At 40.1% G+C, this 13,373-nt stretch overlaps 1 protein-coding gene across 2 annotated transcripts; it reads left to right on the top strand.

Annotated features, from left to right (window-relative positions):
• The first annotated feature begins 13 nt into the window (after positions 1–13).
• LOC119722352 (small glutamine-rich tetratricopeptide repeat-containing protein alpha-like) lies at positions 14–9,948 on the top strand. Of its 2 annotated transcripts, none has more exons than XM_038192419.1 (10): positions 14–101; positions 992–1,149; positions 2,028–2,137; positions 3,527–3,668; positions 4,743–4,947; positions 6,278–6,416; positions 7,354–7,446; positions 7,765–7,802; positions 8,833–8,919; positions 9,454–9,948. In XM_038192419.1, the coding sequence occupies exons 2-10, from the start codon at positions 1,050–1,052 to the stop codon at positions 9,611–9,613; spliced, it is 1,074 nt and encodes a 357-aa protein (XP_038048347.1). In that variant the 5' UTR covers positions 14–101; positions 992–1,049; the 3' UTR covers positions 9,614–9,948. The 2 variants fall into 2 exon arrangements, with proteins under 2 accessions (XP_038048347.1, XP_038048346.1); XM_038192418.1 differs by having other exon boundaries at positions 95–123; positions 9,454–9,733.
• The last annotated feature ends 3,425 nt before the right edge of the window (positions 9,949–13,373 follow it).

Raw genomic sequence — 13,373 nt, 5'->3', positions numbered from 1 at the left:
CTCTTGAGGGCGTGCTTGATTGTATACTGGAGAAGTATCACCACCAGAGGGGGCTCTTTACCAGACGTGTTCTTTTTTTGCGATCCATTTATCACGACTCGGTAAGCAGAAAAGTGGTTGATTGTCAGTAATCTTTTCTCTCATCTTAATCAAGTTGGTGCTAAGTTAAAGCTGAAGATTTATGTGTAAATAACATTGTTTTTGCATGCCATGTATATTGTGTAAGATTAATGTAATTAAATCACACCGACGACATAAAAAATGACAAGTCACCTGGTCGTCACATTATCCATGGTTGTTGAGCAATGCCAAATGCATTGCAGTGCCATTGGTCATGTTGGTTTTGAACAGTCATTGGCAATGGCATTGTCATTTGTTGGGTATGATCAGTAGATGTGCACGACTACTCGATCGCGCTGCCATGGCTGCGCTATCCGTTGATCGTGCTGCGCTAACCGTCGATCGCGCTGTACTATCCATCGATCGCGCTGCGTTATCCATCAATCGTGCTGCGTTATTCGTTGATCGCTCTGCATATAGTCAATCATACCTCCATCATCAGTCAATCGTGCTGTCATTGGTTGATCACCTTTTCTTTCTAATTCCCGGCTTCGGAGGATAGTATTTAGAAAGTGAAGTCAACATGGTCAAGTCAGACATTTCCTTGATGATGGACCGATCACACAAATGCATTGAAATCTAAACAATGTTACTAATTAGTACTTAGCTTCTTAATAGGCATTAGTCTAATTATGCAGTAATTTGATTGCGCGATGTAAGGTTCATCAAAAGGAATCCAATACAAGTTGGATTGTAATTGGGAGTAGTTGAATTGCAATTTTTGCAAAAGTGAGAGTGAAATCATTATTTGGCAAAAGAAAAAAAGGACCATAGCCCCCCCCCCCCCCCCCTCCGACATATTCAATTTTTAATGATATTGTTTGTTTGTTGTTATGCCTACATTAATTTCATTTGTTCATTTTTTTGTTAGAGCTTGTTGCCATCATAACGTTAGATCGACCCAATAAGAGTGAAGCCTTGGTCTTGAGATGGCCGGGATCGGGCAGGTCGTGTACTCCATCTTGGAATTCCTTGAGGATCAGATCAAGAGCGGAACGCTGGGAGAAGAAGCAGCTGAAAGTATTGAAGGTGAATAAGACACACAATCCAAAAAGCCTTTTCTACCAATGAGGAGGGAACTTGTGCCCATGGCCGTAGGGGACGTCTGACTATCAAAAGTCAGGGAAAGAATGTTGCATTCTGACGCTACTTTGGAAACAGAAATATTAAATTGTTTTTGGCTTACATTGTACCTCAGAGAGTATACTTTCATGTGAGAACCGTAAGGAATATGTTGACAAAGTCTTTAAGAGAGATTTGTAGGCGAATGTGTGGCCAACTTAGTGAATTTTTACATGTCACTGCATGTTGAAGCCCTCAACCGACGCATGACATGTACAAATTCACTAAGTTGGCCACACATTCGCCTACAAATCTCTCCTAAAGACTTTATCAACATATTCCTTACAGTTCTCACATGAAAGTATACTCTCTGAGGTACAAGATAAGCAAAACAACTTGTCTTTTTTCGGTTTCGAAAGTAGCATCAGGTTGCAACATTTTTTCCAAAGTCAGAATATAAGAAGTATTCCACGGGAAACTAGAAGGCACTCAGAGAGCGCAAACCTCTGCCAAGGCTAAACAATACTCCCCAGCTGATGCCGGTACCCATTTATACTCCTGGGGGGATGGAGAGGGGCAAGTGGGGGTGAAGTGGCTTGCCCAAGGACACAACATGTGACCAGCAGCTGGATTTGAACCCCTGACCTTCTGATCATGAGTCGTGAACCCCAACCACTAGCCGCACTCTCCTCCTTTAATAATCCTTCAATAAGACTTTGAAGGATCGAAGTGCATTTGAGTTTAAGTTAACAGAAATGCCTGCATCCAGGTTTTTCTTGATTGTCCGTGTGTCAAATCTTCTCTGACTAAATACTTCATTTTATCTTCTTTTTTTTTAAACATAGTTGCAACACAGTGTTTAGAGACAGCTTACGGGATCAACACAAGGGACGATGGATCGATGCGACCAGATCGCTCACTCATAGAGATCTTCAGCACAGTTTATGGAACACAGGTACAGCATTGGGTTGGCTTGACCAGGCCAAACCAACCCGAAACATAGATATACACCAAATCCAAAACCGAAACCAATCTGATCTCCCTAAAACCAAGCCGACCCTACCTGACAAAAAATCAAGTAAAACCGACCCGAACCGACCCGTTACCGAACCGACCCCAAAACCCCCCGAATATCACGCTTGGGCAACTGTGTCTGTTTTTTGTGCCTGAACTAAACTTTGCGGCAGGAAAATTGTCGGCTCTCAGTAAACTGAATCATATTATACGGCACTCAGAACGTGACCTACTGGTGGGCGTACATGTTATAGACCGTGCGTGATAGACAGCAAACCATTTTGGTCGTACCGGGCACAGTGACTCTGCAATAAATATTGCAATGTATGAATTTCCAAAATTGCAAACACACAAACAAAAATCAACCCGACCTATCTGAAATGATAGACAAATCAACCTGCCCCGACCCGAAGTCGGTTTCGGGTCGGGTCGGTTTAGGTTTCGGGTCAGGTTTGCACAACACTAATCACAGGTCAATAACAGTTAGAAGTAACAGGATGGACAATGACAAAGAAATTCCTTTGTCATGTTTTCTTTTGAATAGCCTTTGACTTGACTTGAGAACTGTTTAAGGACTTGCTTACCTGCGAGTGACTTGTTAAAACTTGTTTGGACTTGACTGTAACTAACCTGAAACCTCAACAACTAAAATATTACGTTTTTAGCTGCGGGATAGCAGCTCAACAAATCGTCATGTCTCTCTGTTTGTCCGTTAGTTAGTTAGTAACAAACGTTGACATTGTCTATTGCTCCTACATATTTTGACCAATTTCAACCAAACTTTGTCAAAAATATCAGTGGCCCAGCCCCAACATGTCACATGACCAAACTGGGGTCGAAGGTTATCCTAGGGTCGCTGGGGTGAAAAACCTGATTTTTTTAACTCAAAACACTACTTCCAGAAATTACATGGCACAATCATTTGACTCGTGCACGCACACAAATCCATCGGCCCGCAGCTTCCGAGATATTTCCGATCGAGCTTGTTTCAAAATCAAGAAGTTGGAGGAATTTTTTTTTTTTACAGTATTTGGCGGTTTCAAGAATGGGCTCTGTGCACAAGTAGCCCCTCATCAGTAACAAGGGAGAGTTGGGGGAGACCACTGGGAACAATATTTGAATGCATTGTCAACAACGCCAGGTGCTCACGCGAAGACGATGTGGCTTTGTGCACATTCAGAATTTAATTACGTGTGCACACTTTGCGCCATACGTCCACTGGGCTCTTGAAAGTGTTCAAAAAGCACCATGTACTGTTTGTGGATGGAGTCGGTACATTGACTAGAATTTACAAGTTTTTAGACAGCTCCCTCTGTTTGCTCTTTTCCAGAATACAGGGGTTAGCACTGACCCACACTTGGAACCAGACATCGCTCGTCCGGCCGCACCCGATGTGTGTTCAGCAACACCGGCGAACGGGGCTCAGCCTTCGGAAGAAGACAAGCAGAAAGCTGAAGACTTTAAGAACCAAGGTACTTGTGTTTGAAAACTGTATTCCCTTCTTGCTGTGTTCAGTTAGGAGGGATGTCCTTGGGCTAGATACTTCGCATTGATTGCTTTGTCATCGCTGTGTTAAGAACCATCTCAAGCAAGTTTGACATTGATGCTGTGAGCACAGAAACTTGCGAAACACTGAAAATATTGGTTTATAGAAAAAAAATGGTTTAGTGGCCAATTGTGTCTAGCAGTTTATGTTGAATGTGACATATTCAGAACTTGCATTCGTTTTTCACATAAATTTGCGTAAAAATATTTACTGCTTAGCAACTCTGAAATTTTATTGTAGTTCTGATGGTGATCTGGGTGTCCTCCAGCAGGACAGTTTACATTTGCTGCTTTTTTATGTATATTCCATAGATAGCTGGGGATGACACTCACAATGAATCTCACACCGAAGTAAAAGATAACTGCTTCTCATTTGAAGGCAAAGAAAGATCTATAGTAAACTCTTTTTAAGGACAAATTAATAAAACCCAATATAAGAGATTGACTTTTAAGTCTTCTGGTTATATGTATAGTGCTTTCTGTTGCCGTTTCAAAGTGCTCTCTATTTTTTAGAGACAGGTAAATGAAGTTGATGAAAATATGAGACCAATTATGTAGCACCTTTATAAGGGTTTACAAGGTGCTGCGGCGCATACTGCAGCCACTGCCAGAAACACCGGGGCAAACCCCTTCTCTTAGCGATAAGTGTTACTGGGTTCTTTAACGTGCGTTACACACCACACGGGACCTACGGCCTTACGTCCCATCCGAAGGACGAAGCAATAATGGTAAAGTGCCTTGCTCAAGAGCACAAGCACCATGTTCCCCGTCAGGATTCGAACCCATGTACCATGGCACGTGTACTACGGCACATGAGTCGAACACTGTAACCATTGGACCACAGTGCCCCACAATTATTTGTTAAGTTTAAAAGAAACTTTATGTTTACTCACTTGTTGTAATATTGCACATCTTTATAATCCATTTTTTAGTTAGGGACCATCAACCATTCAATATTCCTAAAAAATGAAAATATTTCAATTTCTGACTGTGCACCACAGGCAATGAGCTAATGAAACGCGAGAGGTACGGCGAAGCGGTCGAATGCTACAACAAGTCAGTCAGCATAGACTCCACCAACGCCGTGTACTACAGCAACCGGGCAGCTGCCTTCAGTAAACTGGAGAACCACAAGAAGGCGTTAGAGGACTGCGATAGAGCCATCAAGATAGACCCCAACTACAGTAAAGCCTACGGTCGGATGGGGTGAGACCATAGGGCTATACATTAACCCTAACTCCCTAGGCCTTTTTGCTAAGATGTAGCTTCAATCCTGCAAAATCCTCCAATTGGCCACATGGAAAAATAGCATATAGAGCTTCAATCCTGCAAATTCCTCCATTATTTCTTGAATATGGTCCGTGGAGGGGTGACCACTGCCTGAATCCTGCAAAATCCTGCGGTAGTGACTGTCAATATGTTGAGGTTTGGCCAGTGACATCATGGAGCAGTGCGGATGATTTCAAGCATAATCAAGGCCTATATTTATACATGGCTGAGCAAAAACAACACAAAGTTTGGCCCTAGACCTTGACAAAGTATATCCTACGAAATCAGTACCACAGTTTTGCCATGTAACCTCAATCCTCCAAATTCCTCCACTTCGGCAAAGAAGATTTTGAAGGATTCAGGGCGGTTAGGGTTAACCGTCCTACTTGCAAATGAATATTCAGTGCAATATGTAACGCCCTTCAATTGAAGGGTTACGGAGGTTTAACCACTTCAGGACGGGATTATTTTTGCCGAAAATTTCGAAAAAGGCAAAATGTAGCAGCCAACTTCTGATATACAGCCAAATGCCACAAATACTCGCAAGAGTCATTTCAACAGTATTTATAGGATATATCTTGCCGAAACCCCATATTGTTCAACACACCGGGGTGTGCAACGGAGCGTAAATTGTAGAACAGTAAGCTGTGCATAGCAGCCAATTCAAGATCAACACACGGTCTGCCTCCACAGACTTCACAGACTTTGTGTGTGTACAAAAGACATGAGGGATTAGCGTGTTTACACGTTACCCGGAGGCAAATGGAGGCACGCTTGACGTTTTAACCCGTCAGCCGTGCCTGTGGTATACAAAAAGCCAGTGTGTGTTAACACGTCCTTCAACGCGAACTGGTTAAACTGTGTCATACAGAGAGTGATTACACACACACAAAAACAGCACTGGGAGAGCAGTGAAGCATGACCAAATCTGCCTGCTTGCCCTTAGATTAACCACACAAAAGAATTGTGCAGCGATTTGAAGTGTTATCTGTACTCCACAGAAGAGAAGAGTACCTCAAATGGGCAAAAATATGTGATTTTGCAAAACTTAAAGGGTTGTGAAGTGAATAAGATTAGGGTGGTCAATTAAATTATTAGACAGCTAACTTGTTATGCACAATGTAGCCTGTTCGGCGCATCCATGTTTGTACACAAACCTATAGAAAATCTCTCTTGATTGTAGTAAGTTACAGGGTAAACTCTTCACAACAGATCCAGTTATTTATTCCTTCTTTGAAGCCATTGTATTTGTGCCTTGTGATTCCAGGCTGGCCTACACACATCTGAATGACTTACGCCGGGCAAAGGACGCCTATGCCAGGGCGGTGGAGCTAGAACCAGGCAACGACAGCTACCAGACAAACCTCCGAATCGCGGAGAAGAAACTCAAAGATGCCAATCTGGGGGTAAGGGAACATCTCAAGAGTTGGAACGTTCCCGTTCCGTATGGAACGTTCCTTTTAAGAACACTGTGTTCCCATCGGGAATGCGCTGTGTTTCCAGCTTGTTCCCAACGGGAACAGGTCGCTCCCGATGTAAGCGTGCACGCGCATAGACCAACGTTCCCACGCGGGATCACCTAGCATTCCGCTGTCTTTGAAAATAACAAGCATACCTTGCAGAGATGAAAAAGAGGCCGTCCTTGGGTTGGGACCTAACACAGTTAGCACTGACTGTTACACCTGCTAATCAGGCCACTAAAATGGTTCCAATAAATTCCAGCTTTTTGTGGCAAAGAACTCTTATCCCACTTATGTTCTTGAAAATGTTTTGCCTAAGTTACCGATGTTGCAAATACTTAAGCAGGCATTTTCATCCCCCTGGCTGTAGGCCGGAGGGGGATATTGCGATAGCGTTTTCCTGTCTGTGTCTGTGTGTGTGTGTGTTATGTTTTGGTTAGGTTAACTCTTGTCAGCACGATAACTTGAGAAATACTTTACTTAGGAACTTGAAATTTTGTTTGTGGGTTGTTCTTGGTAGTCTTAAGAAGCTATATTGCTTTTGGGGCCGACGGGTCAAATGTCAAGGTCACTATTGCTAAAACAATAGAAATCTTCCATTTTGGTTAGGGACACTGACTTCATAAAAACTGCCAGCATGCCAGGGGGATTGTGCATGTCTCACTTGCAGTATTTTTTAGCATATTGGCAAGTACCGCAAGTATGTCCAAATATCCAGACTCTTACTTATAATCTTAGGCCCAAGTATTCAAATCCAGACCCTGTAGTTTCAGAGGCTTACTTCTTACTTCTACATATAATCTAAGAAATTACATCAAGTGTAATTTCTCTATTTGTCTTACATTTTATGGTTTTTGTTGACCTTTTCATTTTTGATTCTCAGGGTGGTGGGGGCGGTGGCATGCCCAACTTGGGCCAAGGTCTTGGCGGTATGGATCTAGGATCATTCCTGAACAACCCAGCACTCATGAACGCGGTGAGTGGAACACGAAACCTCAACTATTGGTGGATAATCCAAAGTTTCCTTAGCATTCTTTTGTTATATTTCTCTTCGCGAACCCAGCCCTTGAAAATAGACAAATCAACGGAAACAAATCAATTTTGAGCCGTCACCTCTTTGACATGCGCCAAGAATGCACTTAACATTACACATTTTCTGCTGCTGAAAAACCAAATGCATGATCAGTAAAATGCCAGAAAGTATAATCCTTTTGGTGTTGTGCTCAGGATATTTGTGTATCGCTAATTATAATTTTTAATTGGAAGTTCACATTTATTTTTTCCTTTCTATCAGGCATCGTCACTATTACAGAATCCACAGATGCAGAATATGTGAGTAAAAACCTCTCCTTGGTAGCACATTTCTTGATTCAACTTTTCAATCCAAATTTTGATTCTTGATTCAACCTTTCCTTCTATCAAGGCAACCATTTTTAATGTTCATCCCGTTGTGACTAGATTTGTGAATTGACTTGTGATCGAACTTGTGATGAAATTGTGATGGACACAACTACAAAACTGTAGCTCAAAACTATCACTTGACTCTTAACAAAATGCCCTCCACAGGTTTCGCATTTCTTTTAACTGTAAAAGTTTTACATGGTCTATCCCCAAAGTACATCAGTGTACGTGTTCTACATAACCCCCGAGGACCGACACACAAAGGGAGAACAACAGATCCTCTCAGTCCTTGGGAGTTGGGTCCTTTCATGAAAACGGTCCTCTATCGTACGGTTGTGTGCTTAGTCTATGGGAGAGTGTTATATTACAGGGACAAAGGGAAACACAAAGCATTGTCCTCGAGAGTATAGTAAAACACAACTGTGTGATCTTGTTAGTGTTTAAAGTCCGCATATTGTTTCAGTTCCAACAAAAAAGTGTGTTTGGAAATTCCTAAGTGGAGTAGAAGTAGATCCTTTTCATATGCAGCCCCAGAATTATGGAATCATTCCTATCCGCTTTTTAAACTGGCTTTTAATTAATTCCAGTGCTCATGTATCAGCGTATTTTAAATTATTGTATTGATAGACATTTAGATGCACTTACTCTTTTAACTTCTCTTTAATGATAGGATGTAATTGGTTTCAAATCTTGCCTTTTTAGTGTTAATTTCTGTGGTACTTGACATAATGCGCGTTTGATCATTGTTCTGTAGACCGCGCAATACAATTTCTTTATTTATTTATTTGCATTCAACTTGTTAATTTCTGTGGTACTTTACATAATGCGCGTTTGATCATTGTTCTGTAGACCGCGCAATACAATTTCTTTATTTATTTATTTGCATTCAACTTCCTTTTCACTTTAGGCCTAACCTCTATTTCATTTGTTTGTTTGTTTGTTTGTTTGTTTGTTTGGACAGGATGAGTTCAATGATGGGGCAAGCCATGCAGCCTGAGGAAGGCCAGAATCCAGATCAGCAAGCTAGTATGGCAAACCTCCTACAAGTGTGAGTACGAACTGACAAATGGAAAATAGAAAACAAGTATTTTTTCACTAATGCGGAAAGGAGCCCTGCTAATTTCACTTGACATCGTGCGCACGGGATGTAAACAATTTTTATTTAAAGTTTTTATTTTGTGCATACAAAAAAAACCCCAATTATGCTGGATAATTACTTATGAGGATTTAGACTCGAGAAAAAAAGCGAGAAATTCTGGACAAATTGAGAAAAAAATGAACCAAATGTTTGGACCCCTGTACATTTTCAATGGACCGCTTTCGCTTCCACCTAAAATCTCATATTTGCATACATTACCATTTTCGAGTGGAAATGGTTTACTTTTGTACATGTATGTATAGTTTATCGCTGTTCTTTTTCCTGTGGAGAGCAGAGCTTTGATTCATCTTCTAAAAGATTGTGCTGTTCTCTTTCCAGTGAGCAGCAAATGGCCTTGATAATAACGTATCATATTGCTGTTTTCTTTCCTGTAGGAGGCAGAACTTTTAATTCATTTTTGTATGTGTGCTGTTCTCTTTCCAGCGGGCAGCAAATGGCCAGCCAGATCCAACAACAGAACCCAGACCTAGTGCAGCAGATACAAGGCTTGCGTAACCGACAGAACCAACCGGGGGGCGGTGGTCGTGGTAGCGGGGGACCAGGTTCACAATCACAGGAAGGCCCCGATCCGCCAGCAAGTTAATTTTTCATTTTTATTCCATCATCATTTCTTAAATTCAAATGGAAGTGTGAATTTATTTTAAAATTCAGAGGATGTTCCGCTCAATCAGTTTAATTGTTATTTTTTTTGTATTATTATCATGCCACTGCTGTGCTCTTTCAGGAGAAATTCTCCATATCCACTGCACGCAGAAGTATTAAAAAAAAAAGTAAATACAAGGGATAAAGAAAAGTTCAACTCATTTATAAAATTTGTCTGTTTGTTACCCTGCAGATTGTGTTTTACAAAATTGCAACTTATAGGCAATCCATCCCCGCAGAATGAAATAAAAGCACCTCTGTTTCGCTCATCCTATAGTAGCAAGTGTAATGAATATATCAATAATATGTGACCGGCTTCACAAAAAAGGGTATTATGTCGCAAAACAGCGAAATTGAGTTATATACTGAGCTCCATAGCCCCTCTCGTTCTGGAGATATGACGTATTTGCATATTAATTGCTTCCTTGGAGTTCAAATTACACAACTGAGAAAACAGGCTTTGAAATAGCTGGCTTTGTTGTAGAACAACAGAATGATGCATTCAAAATGGTTGTTTTTCCACTTTGTTCATCAAAATCAACATTTCTGTGAATGAAACCTGAAACTGTAGGTATTACAGATGTCATTCTTGGCAAAATATGAAAATCACATTGTGATGAAATGTTCACCCTCTCAATGTTCAGCAGGCCACAACACAATAATGCACAGCGCGACTTAATACCCTGTGGAGCCGGTCACATATGTTACTGTTCAATTTATTTGAAGCAAGTTATACAGGGTGTCTAAAAAAACACCTCAAAGCGCCCTCTTTTTCACAGCTTTTAAAAATATACATTGCAAATATCCATACATATCTGGAGATAATAGTCCATTAACTTTTCAACAACAAAAATCTTTCTAATAGAGAAATGTTTATTGAGTTATGGCCAATTGAAAACAAGTACCGCTTTTTCATTTTGTCTGCGGCGACTGATATTTTGACAGCTGCAATAAGAACACAGGTTGAAAGATGCATTCGTAAATATGGCTACCAAGTAGAGGGCAGAGACAGAGCAGCACAGTAAACATCTAAGAAGTTAACCAAACAGTTCTTCTCGGGCCTACCATTACTTCCATAAACGACCATTGTTTCAAAAAAATATAAACTAAACCGAACCGAATAGAGAAAGCAAAACTACCCTCGCCCCAAATCCATTACATCCCCAACAAATGACAACTGAGACCATCGACAGATTGAAAAATCGTTGCTTATTTTGAATTGGCCATATTAACTCAATAAATATTTACCCTATTGGAAAGATGATTTTGGTGTTGAAAAGCTAATGGACTATACTCTCTAAATATGTATCGATATTTGTGATTTTTTTCTTTTTTAAGCTGTGAAAAAGAGGACACTCAGAGGGTTCAGGGTTTTTGAGACACCCTGTAGCATGTAAATTACTACATTTAAATTATTTTTTTTTTTACATTTCCCCATCTTTGGAGAGTTGTATGTGTTATTTGTGGACATATCAGTTTGCCAAAACCACGAAATCACCATAAAAGTCGGGGGACATTACTTTTTTTAATCCAAGCAGAATATTTTTAAGGCAAAATAACATCAATGACAATCAGGCACAAAATACATAAGCTTGAGTTAAAGGAAAAGGAAAAATAGGGGCGAGTTTGGGATGATATGTGGAGGGATAGATTTTTAGCTGCAGGATAGCAGCTCAACAAATCATGTCTCTCCGTTAGTTCGTTAGTTAGTAACAAATGTTGACATTGTCTGTTGCTCCTACACATTTTTACCGATTTCAACCAAACTTTGTCAAAGTTTCAATAGCCCAGCCCCAACATGTCACATGACCAAACTTGGGTCAAAGGTCATCATGGGGTCACTGGGGTCAAAAAACTGATGATTTTGTTTTGAACTCAAAACACTACTTCTTCCAGAAATTACATGGCACAATCACGTGATTCATGTATGAACACACATTCGTTGGCCCGCGGCTTCCGAGATATTTCCGATTGAGCTTGTTTATTTTACAGCCCCAACAGTGTGAACAGGCATCTCCGTGCACAAGTACCCCCTCAATGGTTGCAAAGAGAGAGTTGGGGGAGACCACAGGGAAGGACATTTGAACACAATTCCCAGCAGCGTCTGGCGCTTGCGCGAAGACGCCACATGTTTTGTGTACATTCCGGAAAAATTAATTGGGGGTACTTCTGGCCATATGTGGCACGCACCAGCGCGTGCATGCATTGTCCCCATTGGAGCTCTTGAAAGTAGTCACAAAGCGCCCTCTCTGCTCATGCAACGAATCCATTGTGGCGCATACCTGTATTCTGATGTACTTGCATAAATGCATCATTCATTTTGTAAACTTTTTTTTTCTTCGACCATATGTATGTGATGTCATTGTCAAAATTTTCATTTTTGTCAAATCTTTTAATGTGTTGACGTATCACTGGTTATTGTGACAAACAAGGTGCATTTTTGTGTTCAAGTCATAGCTGATATTGCAACGTAGACCTGTGTCTGTGGTTTGTACATGTTCCAGGGCCACTCGTACAATAATGGTACGGTCAGCATGGGTTTATCTGATGACATGACCAATAAGAGAATGATACTACATTCATGAATATGTATAGAATGGAGAACTGTCCAATCAAAATTAAGTGCACTTTTTTCCTTCTCCAAGTACATGAACATGTAATGTGCCAAAATGAAAAGGAATAGTTCAAAAGGAATATTCACTATTTGAAAATTAACTTCATCTTCAAAGTTATCTATCTCAGTGATTTTTACATTTGACTTAATAATTCACGTCTCAATTCAGAAAATGGAATTCAGAAAACCCCTTTCAAGATTATTATTATGTACTTATCTGCTGCTGTGGGATTTCGTTTTAAAAAAATCTTTAATTTTTTAATGAATCATGCTCATGAAGAATTTCAAAGTGACATGAAGAAACAAATTTAGTGAGACAATGTTTATGTACAGTTTACGGCACACAATTATCCATGTATTATTTTACGGAATTTTTCTTTATTTTTGTTCGTGCTGAATGTTATATACCGGTTTTTTTTAAATCAATTTGTGGTTTGTGTTCCCGTGAATATGGCAGTAGTACAACATGCTACACTGATTAAGTTGTAACTTCGAAGTATTTGTCTACGGCATACAAATGTTCTGATATATTTGTTTCAGTTTTTGATGTAAAAATAAGGAAAATGTAATAAAAACTGAAAAGAAAAAAAATTGTCCGTCAAATTTTGTGTTGGTGTTACAAGGATGTGTAACATTCCGAGTTTACATTATCAATACAATGTACACAAAAACATGGCATATTGATGTATATAAATTAGAGAAACACACAATATTCCCCCCTCCATATTTATACATTATTAAATGATATTCCCACACACCACCACTTTCTTACAACAAAGAAAAATCGTACCAGTAAATTTATGTATAATCCTTCAAGAACATTAAAAAAAAATGAAGAAAATCACTCATGCACAAATAACGACAGGAAATTCCAATGTAAAGTCAGCCTTACACATTTTTATTTACATATATTTTTTCACAGAAATGTTACAATATATTCTATGGGTGGTGCAGTGCGTTAAGCACTCGCCTCTCACTGCTGTGACCCGGGTTCGATTCCCGACTTGGGTCATATGTGAGTAGAGTTGTTCATTGATTCTCTCCTGTGCCACGAGGCTTTTTCTCCGGGTTCTCCAATTTTCCTTCC

Source organism: Patiria miniata, unplaced genomic scaffold (assembly GCF_015706575.1).
Source record: "Patiria miniata isolate m_02_andy unplaced genomic scaffold, ASM1570657v1 HiC_scaffold_15, whole genome shotgun sequence".
In the NCBI taxonomy this organism is placed as follows: Eukaryota; Metazoa; Echinodermata; class Asteroidea; order Valvatida; family Asterinidae; genus Patiria; species Patiria miniata.
This window is presented reverse-complemented; position numbering and strand designations above follow the sequence as displayed.